Source organism: Anopheles coustani, chromosome 2 (genome assembly GCF_943734705.1).
Source record: "Anopheles coustani chromosome 2, idAnoCousDA_361_x.2, whole genome shotgun sequence".
Classification (NCBI taxonomy): domain Eukaryota; kingdom Metazoa; phylum Arthropoda; class Insecta; order Diptera; family Culicidae; genus Anopheles; species Anopheles coustani.
In genome coordinates this window covers 137,691-154,643 of record NC_071289.1, presented here as the reverse complement: position 1 = coordinate 154,643, position 16,953 = coordinate 137,691, and the positions used below count along the sequence as shown (strand labels likewise).

At 37.3% G+C, this 16,953-nt stretch overlaps 3 protein-coding genes across 5 annotated transcripts; 1 reads left to right on the top strand and 2 right to left on the bottom strand.

The window, feature by feature from the left end:
- Nucleotides 1–1,964: 1,964 nt before the first annotated feature.
- LOC131266884 (striatin-interacting protein 1 homolog) lies at nucleotides 1,965–9,071 on the bottom strand. 3 transcript variants are annotated; one of them, XM_058269563.1, is made up of 9 exons: nucleotides 8,886–9,071; nucleotides 7,933–8,055; nucleotides 7,562–7,871; nucleotides 7,349–7,510; nucleotides 7,124–7,288; nucleotides 6,901–7,046; nucleotides 3,589–3,984; nucleotides 3,256–3,500; nucleotides 1,965–3,162 (listed from the first exon to the last, which is right to left on the bottom strand). In XM_058269563.1, exons 1-9 carry the CDS (start codon nucleotides 8,943–8,945, stop codon nucleotides 2,115–2,117), a joined length of 2,655 nt encoding a protein of 884 aa, XP_058125546.1. In that variant the 5' UTR covers nucleotides 8,946–9,071; the 3' UTR covers nucleotides 1,965–2,114. The 3 variants fall into 3 exon arrangements, with proteins under 3 accessions (XP_058125546.1, XP_058125544.1, XP_058125545.1); XM_058269561.1 differs by having other exon boundaries at nucleotides 6,871–7,046; nucleotides 7,349–7,524; nucleotides 7,588–7,871; XM_058269562.1 differs by having other exon boundaries at nucleotides 7,349–7,524; nucleotides 7,588–7,871.
- A 1,976-nt stretch (nucleotides 9,072–11,047) lies between these two features.
- LOC131266294 (excitatory amino acid transporter) lies at nucleotides 11,048–16,052 on the top strand. Its single transcript, XM_058268742.1, has 5 exons — nucleotides 11,048–11,123; nucleotides 12,034–12,204; nucleotides 14,395–14,734; nucleotides 14,794–15,693; nucleotides 15,757–16,052. The coding sequence occupies exons 2-5, from the start codon at nucleotides 12,042–12,044 to the stop codon at nucleotides 15,986–15,988; spliced, it is 1,635 nt and encodes a 544-aa protein (XP_058124725.1). The 5' UTR covers nucleotides 11,048–11,123; nucleotides 12,034–12,041; the 3' UTR covers nucleotides 15,989–16,052.
- Nucleotides 12,349–14,186, bottom strand: LOC131265962 (cytosol aminopeptidase-like). Its single transcript, XM_058268276.1, has 4 exons — nucleotides 14,088–14,186; nucleotides 13,863–13,981; nucleotides 12,692–13,803; nucleotides 12,349–12,623 (listed from the first exon to the last, which is right to left on the bottom strand). The coding sequence occupies exons 1-4, from the start codon at nucleotides 14,184–14,186 to the stop codon at nucleotides 12,349–12,351; spliced, it is 1,605 nt and encodes a 534-aa protein (XP_058124259.1).
- Nucleotides 16,053–16,953: the final 901 nt, after the last annotated feature.

The window sequence follows — 16,953 nt, the reverse complement described above, 5'->3', positions numbered from 1 at the left end:
GTTAGTAAAAAGTGCTAGCAACAAGCAGAGTCCATCAATAATTAGTAGAAACTAAATATATATGCACTTTATTGAAACCATCCAAATGCGTTTACTAAGCCACTAGCCGGTACAAATACATACTTCCTCAATAAAACCACAGTAAAAATATTGTTGCAATGCTGCAGGTTTGTAATCATTGAAATTTTTGTTGCGAAACATTGAGTTTTGCAAGGTATGATTGTACCATGCTAATTATAAATGATATATTCTGGTGAGTTTCAATAGTGCAAGTTATTGCAATTTATCTAATGTATATTATATTTATGGTGCCAGTGAAATCTAATTCATAATTGTTTGGTTTCGTTGTCCGTTCATCTTGATATGACCTAGTTGAAGCTCAATTTAATAAGAAAGTAATTTACAGCAATCAGGTGTTTTCCTATTTTTATATAGTTTTAGTACGTTTTTTCAAGATTATTCACGTGTCATCAGTTAAGGAGCTGACATATTTATCAGGCAAACAATAAAACTAATTTTAACACGTTTTAATACGTTAATAATGCTTGGATACAATTTTTCAGTTGAATGTAACTCAGTTACAAAATCAATATACCAGCACAAATGTTGCTCTTCTTGGTCGGCTTGTTTTCGATTTTGCACAGAAACAATTATTTTTACACACGTGAACACATCTGCGAGTAAACCCGTAGCCATCAACAAACAATATAACTTCGACTATTCAGGTTGTTTCGGACTGAGCGCCTGACGGTCAATAGAACGTGCACTTTTGTAATCTGCGTTAACACTTTATTGACGGGGCCGTACACGTTCGGGTTAACTTAGATTAACTTGGTTGACGACAAGACGGACATGTTCGCCATGACACGAGGCGAACGGATACCAGCATATCATTGCATTATTTTAGCATTTCCTTTTTACGCTCGTTCCTTACCGATTTTTATCGACTTTATTTTTCTTTGTAATGTTCCTGTTAAAAGACTAGAGTAAATCGATACATCCGCGGGGGGTTCGCACCAGCCAACCGAGACCAGATCCTCCCCTCTGTACGAAGGACTGACTATCCCCTTACCCATAGGGAAAAAGTCTCGTAAATCCTAAATGGATAGGTATGAACAACACCGGGGGTCCGCGACAGCCGAGCGGTAGCGCCCGTTAGAAAATCAGCCCATGAGCGCCGGGGCTCACCACCTCGACGACGTGGGTTTGAATTTCAATAGAGACCGAACCCTCCCCTGTACGAGAGGACTGACTATCCACGTACAACAGGAAAACAAGTAGCAATAGCCAACAGCAATAGAAATAGAAGTAAAATTTACTTTGGAAGGTAACCATATAACTATGACTGAAGTAGAAAAACATTAAAACACAACAAGGTTGAAAACGATTGCATCATGTTGTTTTAGCATATTACACAGTTTGCAAATAAAACACCAATTGTATCAAACTTATTCTGAAATACGTTGCTCGATTGTCGAATAGATCACGTTCTTAAAATGCCGTTAACGTTGAAGGGTGATCTGTGAAGTAAAATACTTCTCATGCCTATCATCATTGTGCATATAATGGACATTTTTAGCAATATCTTTTCTTATCTTTTTCTATATCGATCGTCAGATGCCAATTGTAGTTATGAAATGGACAGTAAATTACATTTTGAGGGTCTGCTGACGATCTGCTTATCAAGCTTAAATAAATAGCTTTTGAATTAGTGCCCTCGGCATTACTTATATAATTCTTAGTAACCATTACATCATGGAATAAGATAAAGTTAATGTTGGTCCCATAAAAAAACTCCGGGAGATGAGATGTCCTTTTCCGATTTGTATCCTGGAGCTAAATTAGTACAACATTCAGGATAGAATTAAATAAATTCAACCTTTATGTTCAATATCACTACTTTTCCTCATTGTTCGTTGTTGTTAACCTCTGCGTCATTTTTCTTTGTGGATTACAAGGAATAAAGCAGCAAGATAAAATAGTTTTTCAATAACAATATATTGTAAACTGTTGTATTTTTTTCGCATGAGTTTTATACAATAGAAAGGGGTAAAGAGCGACAGATACATTATCTGTTATCTGTATTCAGTGTTCCTCTAAATTACCAGTAATCTCTAATCAAGTTCTTCGACAGAGAGTAATGCATCCCAATCTATGTTGTTGTTGTATACCTCCTGTTGAAGCCACATTTCGTAATTTTGTTTAAATTCTTCACTTAATTCAATCTCTTCTGCTTTGCGCGCGAGACCTCCATAGCACGCGTTAAAACGATCAGATGAACCCAGTGCCGACACAGCGCCACCATTTGTACACATTGCACCGCCTCCTGCAGTTGACCCTCCACCGTTCATTCCATCACCTCCAACGCCACCGCTAACACCTATAGAACCACCCACTCCAATTCCTATTCCTTCGATTGGATCATCGTAGTCCAGTCCTTCAATGCCGATCAAGATGCCATTATTCACTTGCAGATACCGACGATTGTTGAACCTGTCCACACCGCTTTTTAGGGCACATTCTTCCGCCTGGAAATCCCACGGACGTGCATCTAAGTCATTTCCGAATGCCCAATCATCATTTAATCGATGGCGTACTTTAGCGTAAATGGCGCTGATCGTTTTCATGTTCGATTTACGCCACTGTCGGCCAAGATATTTAGTTTGCATTTTTAATAATTTCAGTACATACAGCTGCATTAGGGCATGCCGTACTTTTAATGTGCGCTTAAGTATAGGGGCTGATTTGAATACGACCAACATCATTATGCGTGAATGCTTCCACTTGGTTAGTTTGTTCAATATACGTAAAAGATTAATGCAAGAGAATACGTTTCGCCAAGAAAATGGAGCTGAATCGCCGATGATCATTGTTTCTGAAGTTAATTCAGGCTGCTCGCCGATTACGCACGATGGGAAGTCCATAATAGGAATTACATTTTTTGAGCCAACATAACTCATGATGTCTTGATTGAAGAACTTCAACACTAGCGGTATGCAGTTTGCAAAAACCAAATGCTGCGACATGAACTCAAACTGATAGATGTGATTAATTTTAAAATGCTTCAGATACAGAAGCAGTATAGCCGATACCGCTTTAACAGTTATCTCCTTGTGGCGACTAACATCAATACCCAGTTTTGTCGATTGCGTGACGGTCATCCTACACATAAATAGAAACATCAACATTATTTCTTTTGCTTTTCTAATCTCTAAGGTTCGATCATCAACAAGATCAGCTGTTTTATCAACTTACGGCATATCTTCAGGCAATACGTCGGCCATTATGTTGATGCTTTCCGTTTTGGCTTTTGATGTTGGTGCAGCTGCTAGTAGAATTTTTAGGAGCGAAATCATGTATTGCGATAGATTTGGCAGCATTGCTTGGTATAATATTTCGGTTGGTGTAAGCTGTATTTCGCCCTCTGTCGTCGACAACGGGTTACGTGTTATATCCTCTTCCCGTCGAATTTGTACGTCGGCCAAGCTAACATACATATGCTACAGCCAGCACAAGAAAATATATAAAAATTAGTTCATTTTTAAAAAGTTTTTATGCATTTTATACCATTAATTTGATTTAATTTACCTTTTTCAATGTTTTGAATCCTTCCTGTATTGGTTGTGGCAGTCCGGCAAGAGTTTCATGATCATCCTTCAGAGTGTAACCGATAAATTTACTACGCGAATTATTGAGAAAGAGATCGATATCTTTTCGTCTGATTTTAGGTGCCCATGGCAAACGATTTGTAATTTCCTGTGGTAATTCTTCGACGAGTACAACTGGCGGAGGGGAACTCTTGGGATCCTGTGCTTCAGCATTGTCAGCGATAGTTTCATCTGAAGTAGTCGAACCTGTTCCATTCATCGGATCTTCGTACTGGCGAAAGTAATCGGTTATATCTTCTTCGTTTTCTGCTGTAGAAGCTTCCATTTCCAGACCAAGTTGCTCCTGTTCGTCCAATGAGCTTTGCTTGATTAATCCCTGAAGGTTGGGGTTACCAGAAGTTGACAATAAAGTGTTATTACTCCCAATGTTTAACTATTCGCGCTTAATATATTAGAAAACACATGGACAAGGCGTTGTGAATTTAATGTTTGTAGTATGTTTTGTGAGTTGTGGTATAAATGAATAATATAGAATTTTCTGAATGTAAGCGAATGTTTGAGATTAAGATTACATATTTGAGACAAGAGGAATGATAGGTGAAAGCGAGTGTTTCACTACATGAACAGCTTGTATGTCATAACAAATTACACCGTTCTAAAGTGCAAAACTAACATTCAAACTAACAATTCTGATAAAAAAAAATCTATAACTCTTATGCTTAATGATTCTATCCTAGATAATATGTAATTTTTTCATCACCTATCAGAAAGTATAAATTGAAAAATTTCTAGTTCAACTACGAATTTTATTTTGAATCCAATTATCGGTAATTATTATCATCGGTATTATTATCAATTAAACTAGAAATATGTTATTTTTTAATTTTTCTTTGGTCTAGTTGTATGACGACAATAAATAAATAAATTTAACCATGATGCTTTCAAAAGCAATATAATTGTAAAAAAAATACGGATTGACGAGTGCCAAGTATGTCAGATTCAATTCAACATGAATAACGTTAGGTTCGGATAAGGAAAAAGCTTGCTAGGTTTACGAGAAGCGCAAAGGAACCTTTACAAGTTGTGGAGCATTATTGTTTGTTTGCGATTATGTATGATGTTAGTTGATATGATTTTGAACAAATAAAACTATGCTGTACTTTTACAAATTTACACGCAGATCAAGACTGAATGTGACTTAAATTGCACTGGCTCAATAATATTAACGACTACACGCAATGCACAAAGGACAAAGCAAAACTGATAGTTGCACATGTAATTGCAGTCATTTGCGCTTCATGTAAATTTAGCTGTGGATTTAGTTGGTTTTCTTGCTGCTATGTCATTTTCATGCTACAACGCAGGACAGAAAATGAAAATTTTAGCCAAACACTATTTTCGACAAACAATTGAACATTCAACTCGATGTGCAAACACCCCCGTCTGTTTCTACCCCTTTTTTTGCGCGAAAGGTTATACGCTACTATTAGCTGGTTTCGACCAGTGGGATCGAATACCTTGGGCTTTTTTCCATGAATAAAATACCAGATATCGTAGACGATGCTGGGTTTCGTTAGCATGCAGACACTTTTCAAACCACACTCCAACTTCTAACGAGAATGCATGTACAGTTCCTGACGATTCATTTTTTTGTTGCAGGAACGAAAAAACATTAACTACACCTTGGTAAGATAATTGAAATTTACATCATTTCGCATACATTCATTAAGCAGCGTTTTAGGCAGGAGTATAGATTGTAATTTTCTGTTAAATATTAACAAGCATTCATACTTAATTACAAGTTTGTTTAAAACTGTTTTTCTATGTCACTGAATTTTTTTAGAAAAAAAGATACAGAAGAAATTAACAGGATGATGAGAAATAAAAATGTAGAAACTAAAAGCGCGTCAGAAAACATAATTAGATAGATAGAATAATGGGTCTATTATTCTAGAGTCTTGAATGATGCCATTCAATAGTAATAATGAAAAAAATTGATATGTACAAACACATTTTGAAATCGTTTGTCTAATTGTTGCTGGTATTATAATCAAACATTAAGAATAATTTTATGATACACAATGACTACACAACACTAGGTAATGTCGACCAAAAAAACACGAAACATTAAACATATTGAAGCTAGAATGTGTTATTAAAAAGATGTTTCATTATTTATTATCGTGTGAATTTGAGTGCTGGTATTATACGATAAGACTTCTTTTTTACGGTATATGAAAGCGAAGTGGTAGTATTTGCTCTCCTGAGTTCTTGGAAAGAGAAGAATTTAATGAAATGAAAGCATGATGAAATAAAAGATAAGAAATATATTTGTATGGACAACGAATTGAGTCAATAAACGGTGAAAGATGCCAAAATTATGTTGCCAGACGTGACAGCTGTTTCTTATCAGCGCAGCTGTTTATGTATCGCGCAGCAATCTTTTCATATCCGTATAGTTAAATGAAGCGTAGCCATTCGTAATTATTGATAAAAAAGTGATTAGTGTTATAGAAGCTGAAAACCGGTAAGTTTGACTGTTGAATAAGTAGCCTTGGGAACAGTTCATAATAAGCAGCAACTTTTTCTACCATAGAGATCATAGAAAATAATTCGAGTATGATTGAACATTGGAAGCGGTATGGTTTTATCCATAGCAAAATATAAAATGAGCATTTGGTTGTTACTTAATAACATGGGCAAAGAAGGAAGAATTCGTTATCGTGCCCGTATATGTTAAAAACTGACGAAGCTACTATTTCAATATCGATTTTTAATTGTCTAGCATAAATGACTTCTTTATAGGAGATTGCTGTATGCTTTCGACTTTTTGCCAGGAAAGAACCAAAAGACAATCGAGAATTTCAAGCTGAAAAGTAAACTAGTCCAAATTTAAAACTGTTTAATAAGAGGGGGTAGAAATGTTCTATAGGATACTTTGGCAGAAATACAAATAAGTATCCTGGTGAAAGAAAAGCGAAGAGCATAAAGAAATATGTTGGACGGTTATAAAGTCATATATTATAAGGCAAAAGACAGCGTGAGACAGACAGTGGACCAGAAAGAGCAAGAGGGAGATAACAGAGAGAAGGGTAGAAAGATAAAGGGAAAAAGTAAAAAATCGGTCGGGAAGTTAATAGTATTCCAGAAGTGGTAAGTATCATAGTGGAACAAATAGAAAAAACGAATGGAATGACAAGAAATTTCGGGACGAAAAAAGAAGAAATATAAATAAAGATGAGACTCAAGAAAGCTTCACTACCTCTTGCGTTTGACTAGGGTTCGTACATACTCTTCGGGATGGTCTGCTTCTTTTGGCGTTCTGATTATCATCATTTGAAGGTGCCGTTATAGGAGGCGAACTAGCACGCATCGCCCTTGATATCTCTAATGTGTCCTCGCGATTCTGGGATAGGCCGGCCATACTGCGATATTTATCTGTTTATGAAACATAACAGCAACAAACAATAGAATACAACGCATGATATGCTGCTTGCGACCTTATTTATCTTTACCTTTCAAATCTTTCAGTGTATCCATGCCACCCAAGGACACTAGAGATGTTTTCCACAGCAAAAGTAGTACTTTTTTCATTGGAAAATGTGGAGCCATACCGGTGCAAAACTGTGTGACCATCCCGAGTAGCTTTACAGGCAACAACTCATCGCCTATAGGATTTGCTGCAAGTTGTTAATAACATAGACTATACGTATAACAAGAAATTTGTACTTCTTACATACTTATTTCTGTAACGAAATTCGCAACCAACTGAGAATATTCTTGGCCTTTTGTTTCCTTCTCCGCGCGCATAACTTCTGTTATAATATATAGCACTGACAGTATGATACGTAAATCAATCGAATCTGCGAGCGAAACAGCTATTTTACGCATAGCAATGTTTGCTGTTGAGGAGTTACTGAAATTAAAGTAGTATGATTACAATATGAATTTGCGTCTTTGGAGAAGAGAGCAAACATACTCAATTTCCAAGCTAAGTAGTTCAACAAATGCACCAAACACACCGCATCTATAAAGCATCATTACATTCTTCCTAGCCCACAATTGCTGTTCCTGGTCGGATTGAACTTCGGCCCAACAACCTTGCGCAAGGTACAAAATACATCTGGCTGCTTTCATCCGGAGACTTTTTTTCGACATTTCGAGCTGGTCAAGCAGTTTGAGTACAATGCCATTTTGTTTTTTTTCAGCCAGTTTCTGCCAGCAAGGTGGGAAATTGTACTGTTCCATTTGATCTTCAAATGCCTATAGAGTATAAGATAATGAACATGAATAGGATTGATCGCCATGAATTCAAATGGCTTACCTTAACATTTTGCTGGAATTCTGCCTGTTCGGTGTAGCTATAAAGCTCGGCAATTTCATTTGTATGGCTGTCTGCATCGGCGTAAACAAAATCTAGATCAGGAAATTCTAAAACATTGTTCCCCTGCGAAGGAAATAAGGTATAAGATATTTGCGGGATGATTCATAAAGGGACTAAAAAATGTCTGTATAATGTAATAAGTGACATGAAGGCGCGGGTAGATGAAATGTTCAGTTTAAATGCTGCTTCAAAACATATAGAAGAATGAGGCACAGTGAACAGATGAACGACAACGATCGGTGTAGAAACCAAGTTAATGAAATGAAAAGTCACAGAAACTAATGGGTTTATGCTTTGTAGTCCTTTGGCATCCCACGTAGAGTGTTGGCTGTTGTAGCAGAGTTCGGCGGCAATTCCGGATAGGCAAATGTAAACTAAACCCATTTTCGGGTTCATAATCATAGCTGCAAGATTCTCTATTCAACTGATCTTTGGTCTCCGAAGGTTTTTTGAAGATCGGTTTTCATTTTCATAGTAAGAGAGTCTCTTATCGGCCTACTTGGTAGTTCAGCTATACAACTTGTTGGCTCAAAACATCCGGCGCAGCAGTCGGTCCTGTCTCTTATATGATGGATAATTTTTAATTGTAGGCTGCTTGCATGGCACGACACTTACATCAAACTATTATCACGGAAACGAAGTAGCAGAGAATTATTTTATCAACAAAATGGTCTAAGTTAGGGGTATAGTACAAACACTTCCTTTAAAAGATATTGGTCGTTTGGAAGAAAGCTAACCAGGCATTGTAATGAAATAGGAAACGTTTCGTGTAAACATGGAAAAGAAATTAACTAGGCTGCATAATTTTGACGGTTTTTCTTCCTTCCATATACGACAATGAGACAGATTATCGATCAACTACAAATTGTAGGGAACTGTTCCGCTATACTTACATCGAGCATCTCATTTTCGTTGAAATTGTATATTGCTAGCATATCGCCTGAACCTTCCATTTCGAATGGACGACTAGCACACGAACAATATTCGGACACGTTTGAAAATAGGTGAACTTTTAATTTCTGACTCTAGAAAATAGTGTTTTCTCTATTTTCTGGCAATTTTCTGACTCAAGAAAAGAAAATTTTACGGCTGTTTTGGCTAGTGTTGGCATAACGGTTCTGCACCTACACAGTGCCGTTCCTCGTAACGGAGCAATGAACCATGTTCCGGAATTTGTTAAAGGCCTAAAGGCCTAATTTTCTAAACGAAAAAACTATCATCCTGCAAAAAAGTGGATAATAAAATACCAAATTAAAAAATTTAATCTCACTTGGGTGAAACGGTAAAAGTAAATAGCAGTGTCTAAATTATTTTAAAGATTGTATAAAACATAAAACACATAAAATAAGCATTTTTTATGTGGGTCAAAACTGATACACAAGTTGGCCAAAATAGCGACAAAAAGTGTGTTCGGGAATTGTTTTCAAGTGAACATAAAACATAAAATAAACTCAAAAATGAGGGTCCGCGACAGCCGAGCGGTAGCGCCGGTTAGAAAATCGGCCCATGAGCGCCGGGGCTCACCATCTCGACGGCGTGGGTTCGAATCCCAACCGAGACCGGACCCTCCCCTGTACGAGAGGACTGACTATCCACGTAGCCCTTAACGGGCAGGCATGACCAAGAGGTCGTTACGCCAAGAAGAAGAAGAAGAAACTCAAAAATATTTTTGGTGCGTACTTAGATTGCTACTCTACATTACAATACCAAGTTTATCGTTATATGGTCGATACAATGATGCTACGATTTCTTTCGCGACGACCGTACTCTAAGTGGGCCATAATTGGTACTTTTACCCTATAACAAAGAAGAACGATTTTAGCCACAGAGTTTTTATTAAGAGATTAGTTTGCTATCAATACTTTTCGTTCATAATTATATATTTTTATTTATTATTTTTATTAACTTAATGGACTCAAAATTGATTCAATGCTGCAAACGCCATAGCGTCGACAGCGTCGATTATTCGAGGTATTCGGTTCCGAACAGTTGCCGGATAGTCAAAATCCACAGATAGTCTGATGCTACATATCTGATGTATAATTTACGCCATCAGATGATATGGTATCATAAAAACAGTTTTTTATTTTAATAATTCTATTAATGAGGGGTTCTGACACAACCGAGTGACTACGCCCTTTAGAAAATTGGAACACGAAGCCTAGCGCACCATTTCGAGACTATTCAAGTACACAAGTCTAATAAGCCCTTGATGCTGTAGATTGTTTTTAAACGAACAAATTAAAGTAGAATTAAATTATTTCATTAAAAAAATCAACACGCCTTTGGAACCGTCAATTGTAGGTCCGCAGATAATCCCTTCGATTAATGCGCTCCACGGCGATGTGATAGTGTAGTTAAAAAAGGATCATAAAATGGTTTAAACAGATTTGCTCCCATAAGCCTCGTTTATTTGTTACGTACAGTTATGGTTTCCTGGATGCTTCACATATTTTTTTTTATTCGTTCATCTATCATAAGCTGTAACTTGTACAGCAACCGTCACTGTATTAAGCAAACATTTGAGATTTTTCTATTGGTAAATCAAAGTTTAAATGTTTGTGGTGGTTTACATTGCACGTTAACAGCTGATTTTTTCGTCGTAAACTGAATCAAAGGGATTGTTTATTTGATCCATTGATTGTATTTATAGAACGCTTTAGATATCGGTGATGACCAGTGATAGTTTTAGGCTGGTGTGTTTTTTCACTGATCGGCACACTTTCGCGTAAATGCTACGAGATTCGCGCGACCCACACTAGTAGTTGAAGCTTCGTGCCTTGTTCAAGACCGTGAGAGCTCTGGTTCTTTTGCCTTTACAACGTTCATAGAGTACAGGCTGCCCTACCAAGTAAGACCTGGTTTTGCACTGTCGTTTGTTAGACGATGGGTTCAGCGCAGGCATCTTTCACTCGATGCATTTTCAACCGATGCATAAACAGACAGTTCTATGTGGCCAATGACGGCAAAGGGTTGTGTTTTGCGTTTGTGTTGTGTCTACGTACAGTTTAAAAGGATTATTTTGGTTGAATACTGTTGCTCGTGTATTTGTTTAGTGGAATAAACAAGACTGTTTCTTTTTGAACAAGCATATGCAAGGTTGCGTAGGAGATTGTGGCGTAATAGAATAGGTAAAGGCGATAAAGTGCAGAATCAACGATTTCTAGTTCCATCACATGTTCATGCTACAATATAAATTAAAGTACATATTTTTTTACATAAATACGTTTATATGATAGGCATGCAGCTCTTTCAATTTAGATTGAGAGTTCAAGTGGTTTCAATATAGTCAACACTTGTATTAAAATTGACCTTTACTTAATGATTGATTTATTTGGCTTAAACCTTGAACTTGTTATGTTTTGAACGTATTACTGATTTATTAATTGGCTTTAATCTTAGGGAATTTGCAAAATCCAAATTTCATTGACTACTTTAAAATTTGGTATATTTCTTCGCTGACCTGCCTTGCAAAAACATAGTTTAACTAATTTTTTGCATGTATGAAGGTTGTGCGATAATTAGATTGCTTTGGGACCAACCCTTATCTAACTTCGTTATTTTTTTACATTTTTGCGGCTTACATACAATCGTGATTGAAGACGCACTTGATTCAATAACTAAAGGCTGATATATCATTAATGCTACCATAATCACGGTTTCGGCGTGTTATTCGTGTCACACACAGAATGCCATACTTTATATGCAAATTGGAGAAGATTGATGACATAAATAAAAATGGAACAATTTAGTTAACGCAATGACCTTCGATGCAAATCTTTTCGTTACCCTAATAAAGGCATAGAATCACTGGCAATTGGTTGGTCTCTTGGGTATATACCATTCACATGAGAGATTGCACACATGTGTCGTCTAAATTCATATACATTATGCAAAGATTATTTGAATTAACTTTTTTAACCTTTATTAACTTGCACTCAAACGTATAATAAACACAACATCAATACCGCAGCAATATAAAAATAAAGCGCGTGTCATGTCATATTTAATGCATTTATATGCTTATATGTTTCTCGATAGCAAAAGAAATGGCACAGAATCAACAACGTTTCCTCAAACAAGAAACAGGGATGGAAAGGCAAGAACCATTACTTTGCGCCCTTGAACATCATTCAAGCTGGAAAGTTTCACTGCTAAGCAACAAACTTATGCTGATCACATTAGCTGGAGTGTTCTTCGGTGTCATAGGAGGTAAGCAATGCAGCATTGTTATTTATTTTTATTAGGTTATTTTATTTTTTTATTATTTGACATTAGAAAAAGACAGTTACAATAGAATTTGGTCACTAATTGTTAAAGAGCTAAATTTTTCCTTTGCTCATTTTGTTGATTATCCTACTTTTGGCCAGTTTTGGTTTCAATCAGATCATGTTTCTGCAGATCTGAACATGCTAACTGCTGAAGGAACTGAATGAGAGTACGGGTTGGTCGTCCTGTCATACGATCATTTTCGAGATACGGGATGCCGGCGCCTTGTTTGACCATACCAACACCGGTTATGTCCATATGCACCCAGTCTGCGCACGGGATGAATTCTTTAAGGAATGCTGCTCCTAAGCAAGCGCTTCCTTTACCTCGACCAGCATTACTGATATCCACATTGCTGTACTCTGTAGAACAAAAGAAAATGATGAAAATTAAGGTATTTAGTGTGTTGATTACAACAATGTCCACTAACCTGTTACTTTATGGGTGTAATATTGCCATAACGGCATACGCCAGACACGATCGCCGCATATTGAACCAGCTTTTAGCATCTGAGACCAAAGAAAATCAGAATTTGAGAATACTCCACTAGATGCACCACCTAATGCATGGACAATTCCTTCCGAAAGCGTGGCCACATCCACAACTAGCTTCGGCTTGAAGGTCGTCTGGCCATAGATAAAAGCATCGGCTAGCATCAGTTGACCCGCATTATTTGTGTCGTGAATAGCAACTGTCTTTCCATTCATGGCTGTTATTACGTCTCCAGGTTTAAACGCCATGCCTGATGGCATATTTTCGCACAGCGGAATAAGTCCTACCAAATTGACAGGGAGGGAAAGGGCAGCCGCAGCTCGAATAGTGGCCACTACCGAAGCAGCTCCAGCCATGCTAGCCCGAAATTGGCTCATGTTTTCTGGATTCTTTATACACAGCCCTCCACTGTTGAATGTCATTCCAGTGCCAGCTAGCATAATTGGTCGACCGGCCTTGTCGTCCCCACAGTAGCTAATCTCAAGGAAAATTGGAGGCTCGCAGGAACTTCTTGCTACCGATAGGAAGCATGACATATTCTTAGCTTCGGCCCAGTCTTTGTTGCGCACCTCGATACTGACTCCACAAGGGCACAGTGCATCAACAGCAGCTTGGGCAAACGAAGTCGGGGTGATTTGATTTCCAGGACCATCTGATAAACTTCGTGCCAAATTTTGTGCGTCAGCCTTAAACAAACCACGTGTCCATGCATCCACATCGATCGCATCGTAAAGGTCTAACTTTGGTATGGGTTGACGATTCTTCTTCGTTTTGTTTGCCTGGTATCGCCAAGTAGAGAGTCCACTGCCTTCAGCTGCCTGCTCTGGATAATCCATCGGGTCGACAAAGATCTGTAAACATCCTTCTTTTGCGAGAGTCTTAGCCCCAATTCCTGCTGCTATTCGTACATTTTCCATGCCTTCATCAATCGTTTCCAGTTCATTGTAACCAATTCCTTCCAGACCCAGACCGGCAATAGCAACCGATCCAATTTCATGGTCTATATTAGTAAAAACCTTAACACTTCCGAGTTTACCTTTTAGATTGTATCTGTAAAAAAAAATTACTAATTTTAATCTTACTCATATTAGCAGATACAGAAAACTTACTCTTTTACAAGGTTTAATAGCTTTCCGTCGGTTTTAGCATCGAAGTGGATTGCGCTTTGGGAGAGTCTCGGCTCTTCTGTATCATTTTCTTGCTCATAAAGCCCTAGTACCAGTCCTTTCTATGGAACAATAATAAATATATTGTTTTTTTTTATGCCGAAATGGAACATGGTTTAAAAAATGCAAAGGAATGGAAGGTTCGTCCTGACTTTCAAACATACTTACATCCGAACGATTTTCTCCAATTTGTGTGGAATACCGATGACTCTTGGAAAGAACTATGCGTTCAATGTTCAAGCACCGTCGTATAATGCAAGAAAACATTTTGAAAACGATTTGGTTTAGCAAAAAAAGAAAATTACTGCTTTCTTGAACTACACGGAAAAGTTAATAAACTCGTCTTGCTTCAAAGAGATCTTCTGTTCAACTCTTCGTTCAATGCTGTCCAGAGCATACTATGTCGCTCATTAAATTTGTTTTACCGTAACTGATATTTGTTGCTGCGATGCTAAATAAGGTATTTTCTTTATAGGCTTTACACTACGACTGTTTGATTTGTCCGCGGAATCTGTTATGTTAATTGCCTACCCTGGTGAGCTGTTCATGCGAGTTCTGAAACTTATGATCCTTCCCCTCGTGATAGCAAGCCTTATAAGTGGTTCTTCCAGCTTGAATGCCAAACTTAATGGAAAAATAGCTCTTCGAACCTTCGTCTACTTTCTTACCACATCACTACTCAATGCAATTCTTGGCACGGTACTGGCGCTTATCATTCATCCAGGCAATTCAAATTTAGAGAAACCTATAGGAGATTCTTCTATCACCAAACACAAGGCTGTGAGTCTTATGGACAGCATTCTGGACCTTGGGCGGTACGTTAGCTTAAATGATGATTTAGAAATATGTTTAAACTTTTTTCCATCTTTTTCAGAAATTTAATTCCCGATAACATATTTCAAGCTGCCTTACAACAAGCCCACACAGTTTATGTTCCCAAGGCAAGCTTGTTGTCGACAAACGATAGCGATTCTTCCTCAAGTATTATTACAACGATATCACCAATGAGTCCTGATGTGTGGTCTGATCAAAAAGTGGAATGGACCCGCATCATAGAATACCGGGCGGGTACAAATTCTCTGGGTATCGTTTTTTTTTGCTTGGTTTTCGGAACCCTCCTTGGAACAATTGGGAGGAAAGGATATGTGGTAATACAGTTTTTTTCCGCTATATTCGAAGTAATTATGAAGATGGTTACGGGAGTCATGTGGCTTACACCCATCGGCATCAGCAGTGTAATAGCCGGAAAAATATTGAGCGTCAACGCCATAGGTTTCGTAATGAGGCAATTAGCTTGGTTTATATTTACGATAGTTTTCGGTGTGTTTCTCTACCAGTGGGTTATCCTGCAGGCAATATACTTTATATTTTTGAGAAAAAACCCATTCAAATTTTACCTAGGGCTAATGCAGCCTATATTAACTGGTTTCGCGACAGCATCTACGGCCGCGGCACTTCCTTTAACATTTGAATGCATGAACGAGCGCCTCAAGATTGACTCTCGCATTACACGTTTCGTTCTTCCGATTGGGTGTAATATCAATATGGACGGAACAGCTCTTTTTATAGCAGTAGCGTCAATCTTCATTGCGCAGATGAGCAACATGACGCTCAACGTTGGGCAGGTGGTCACTGTTATTCTTACTTCAACGGCTGCATCAATGAGCTCTGCTAGTATTCCTTCGGCAGCGCTTGTTTTACTACTAATTGCCCTGTCTGCAATAGATGCACCTATTAACAATGCCACGCTTCTCTTTGCGATTGACTGGTTCGTGTAAGTATGTAGGATAGAAAAAAAAGACAAGAAAATGAATGAAATGTATCTTTCTACCCGTAGCGATCGAATAAGGACAACAAATAATCTTCTGGGTGATTGTTATGCTGCAGCTATTGTTGAACATCTATCTCGTTATGAACTACAAAACATCGAATCCGACTTATTTTGTAATGAGGCAGATGTGAATTCGGACCATCAGTGTGATACAAATTTAACTGGCAAACGCAACTCTTCTTTTCCAAATTCTGTGAATTTAAATGTAGAAATTTCCGGTCCCACTTCAATCGCATAGTGTGAGTTAATTACGAACAATAATAATTAAAAAATAAAACAGAAACAGAAAATGTGGGTTTTGTTCAATAGGAAATTATCTTTATTTTTTCTAAACAAATCGGCTGACATGCATTTTATTTACACCAGTTTACAGATCATTTTCAGAAACATACATTTATCTCATCATCTTTCTCTAGATATGGCAGTGGGGTAGTTTTGCTGTGCTGTAGCTTTGTATGCTTCCAAATCTGTTAATGGGCTGTTACACAATCGTGTTTAAATTTGTTTAACATTGCATTAAGTGTGTTATTTTATTGCATGGACTTTTCAATAAATTCATGAAAGAGTGCAACACCGTTCTTGTTTGTCAATTCCAAAAAGTGATTCTAGTTTCAAATAAATGCTGTATTTCCCAAAAACAATCTTTCCTACGATTATGATAGTAAATTGATAATTCTCCTCATTACCAAAATCTAGAAATTTTCATCTTATTAAAATGGCGTAAAACCTATGCTATTGCAGTCTTATTCATCGATTGATTTTCGGTTTGCCTCCAATTCCTAGTGGAGGCATTTTAACATCGAAATACAAAATAATGTTCTATTAAAAATAGCTAGGATCTCTCGAGACATAAGTTTTTCTCTGGCATAAATTTATTAAAATTTAAATTAACCAGCCCCTGAAGCAATTGTTGAGAATGGGTTGAAAATGGGTTGTGAATTGAAGATATTTACAGAATCACAAGCCATACAACTGTACACTTTTCCTCAAGTCTAATGAAGTTTGTAAAAATCAAGTTGTTTGAGTTTTGAAAACATCTTCATCGTTTTGGTTGCAAATGCTAGTGAATTGTACGTGGGTTTTACTACGTCATTGTCTTGCCAGTCGTTTAATATGTACAACATTGTAAAAATAGCTTAGAACTGTGCTCTCGGTATAATCAAGCTATTTTCATTGAAATAGAATAATATATTTAGTATTTAC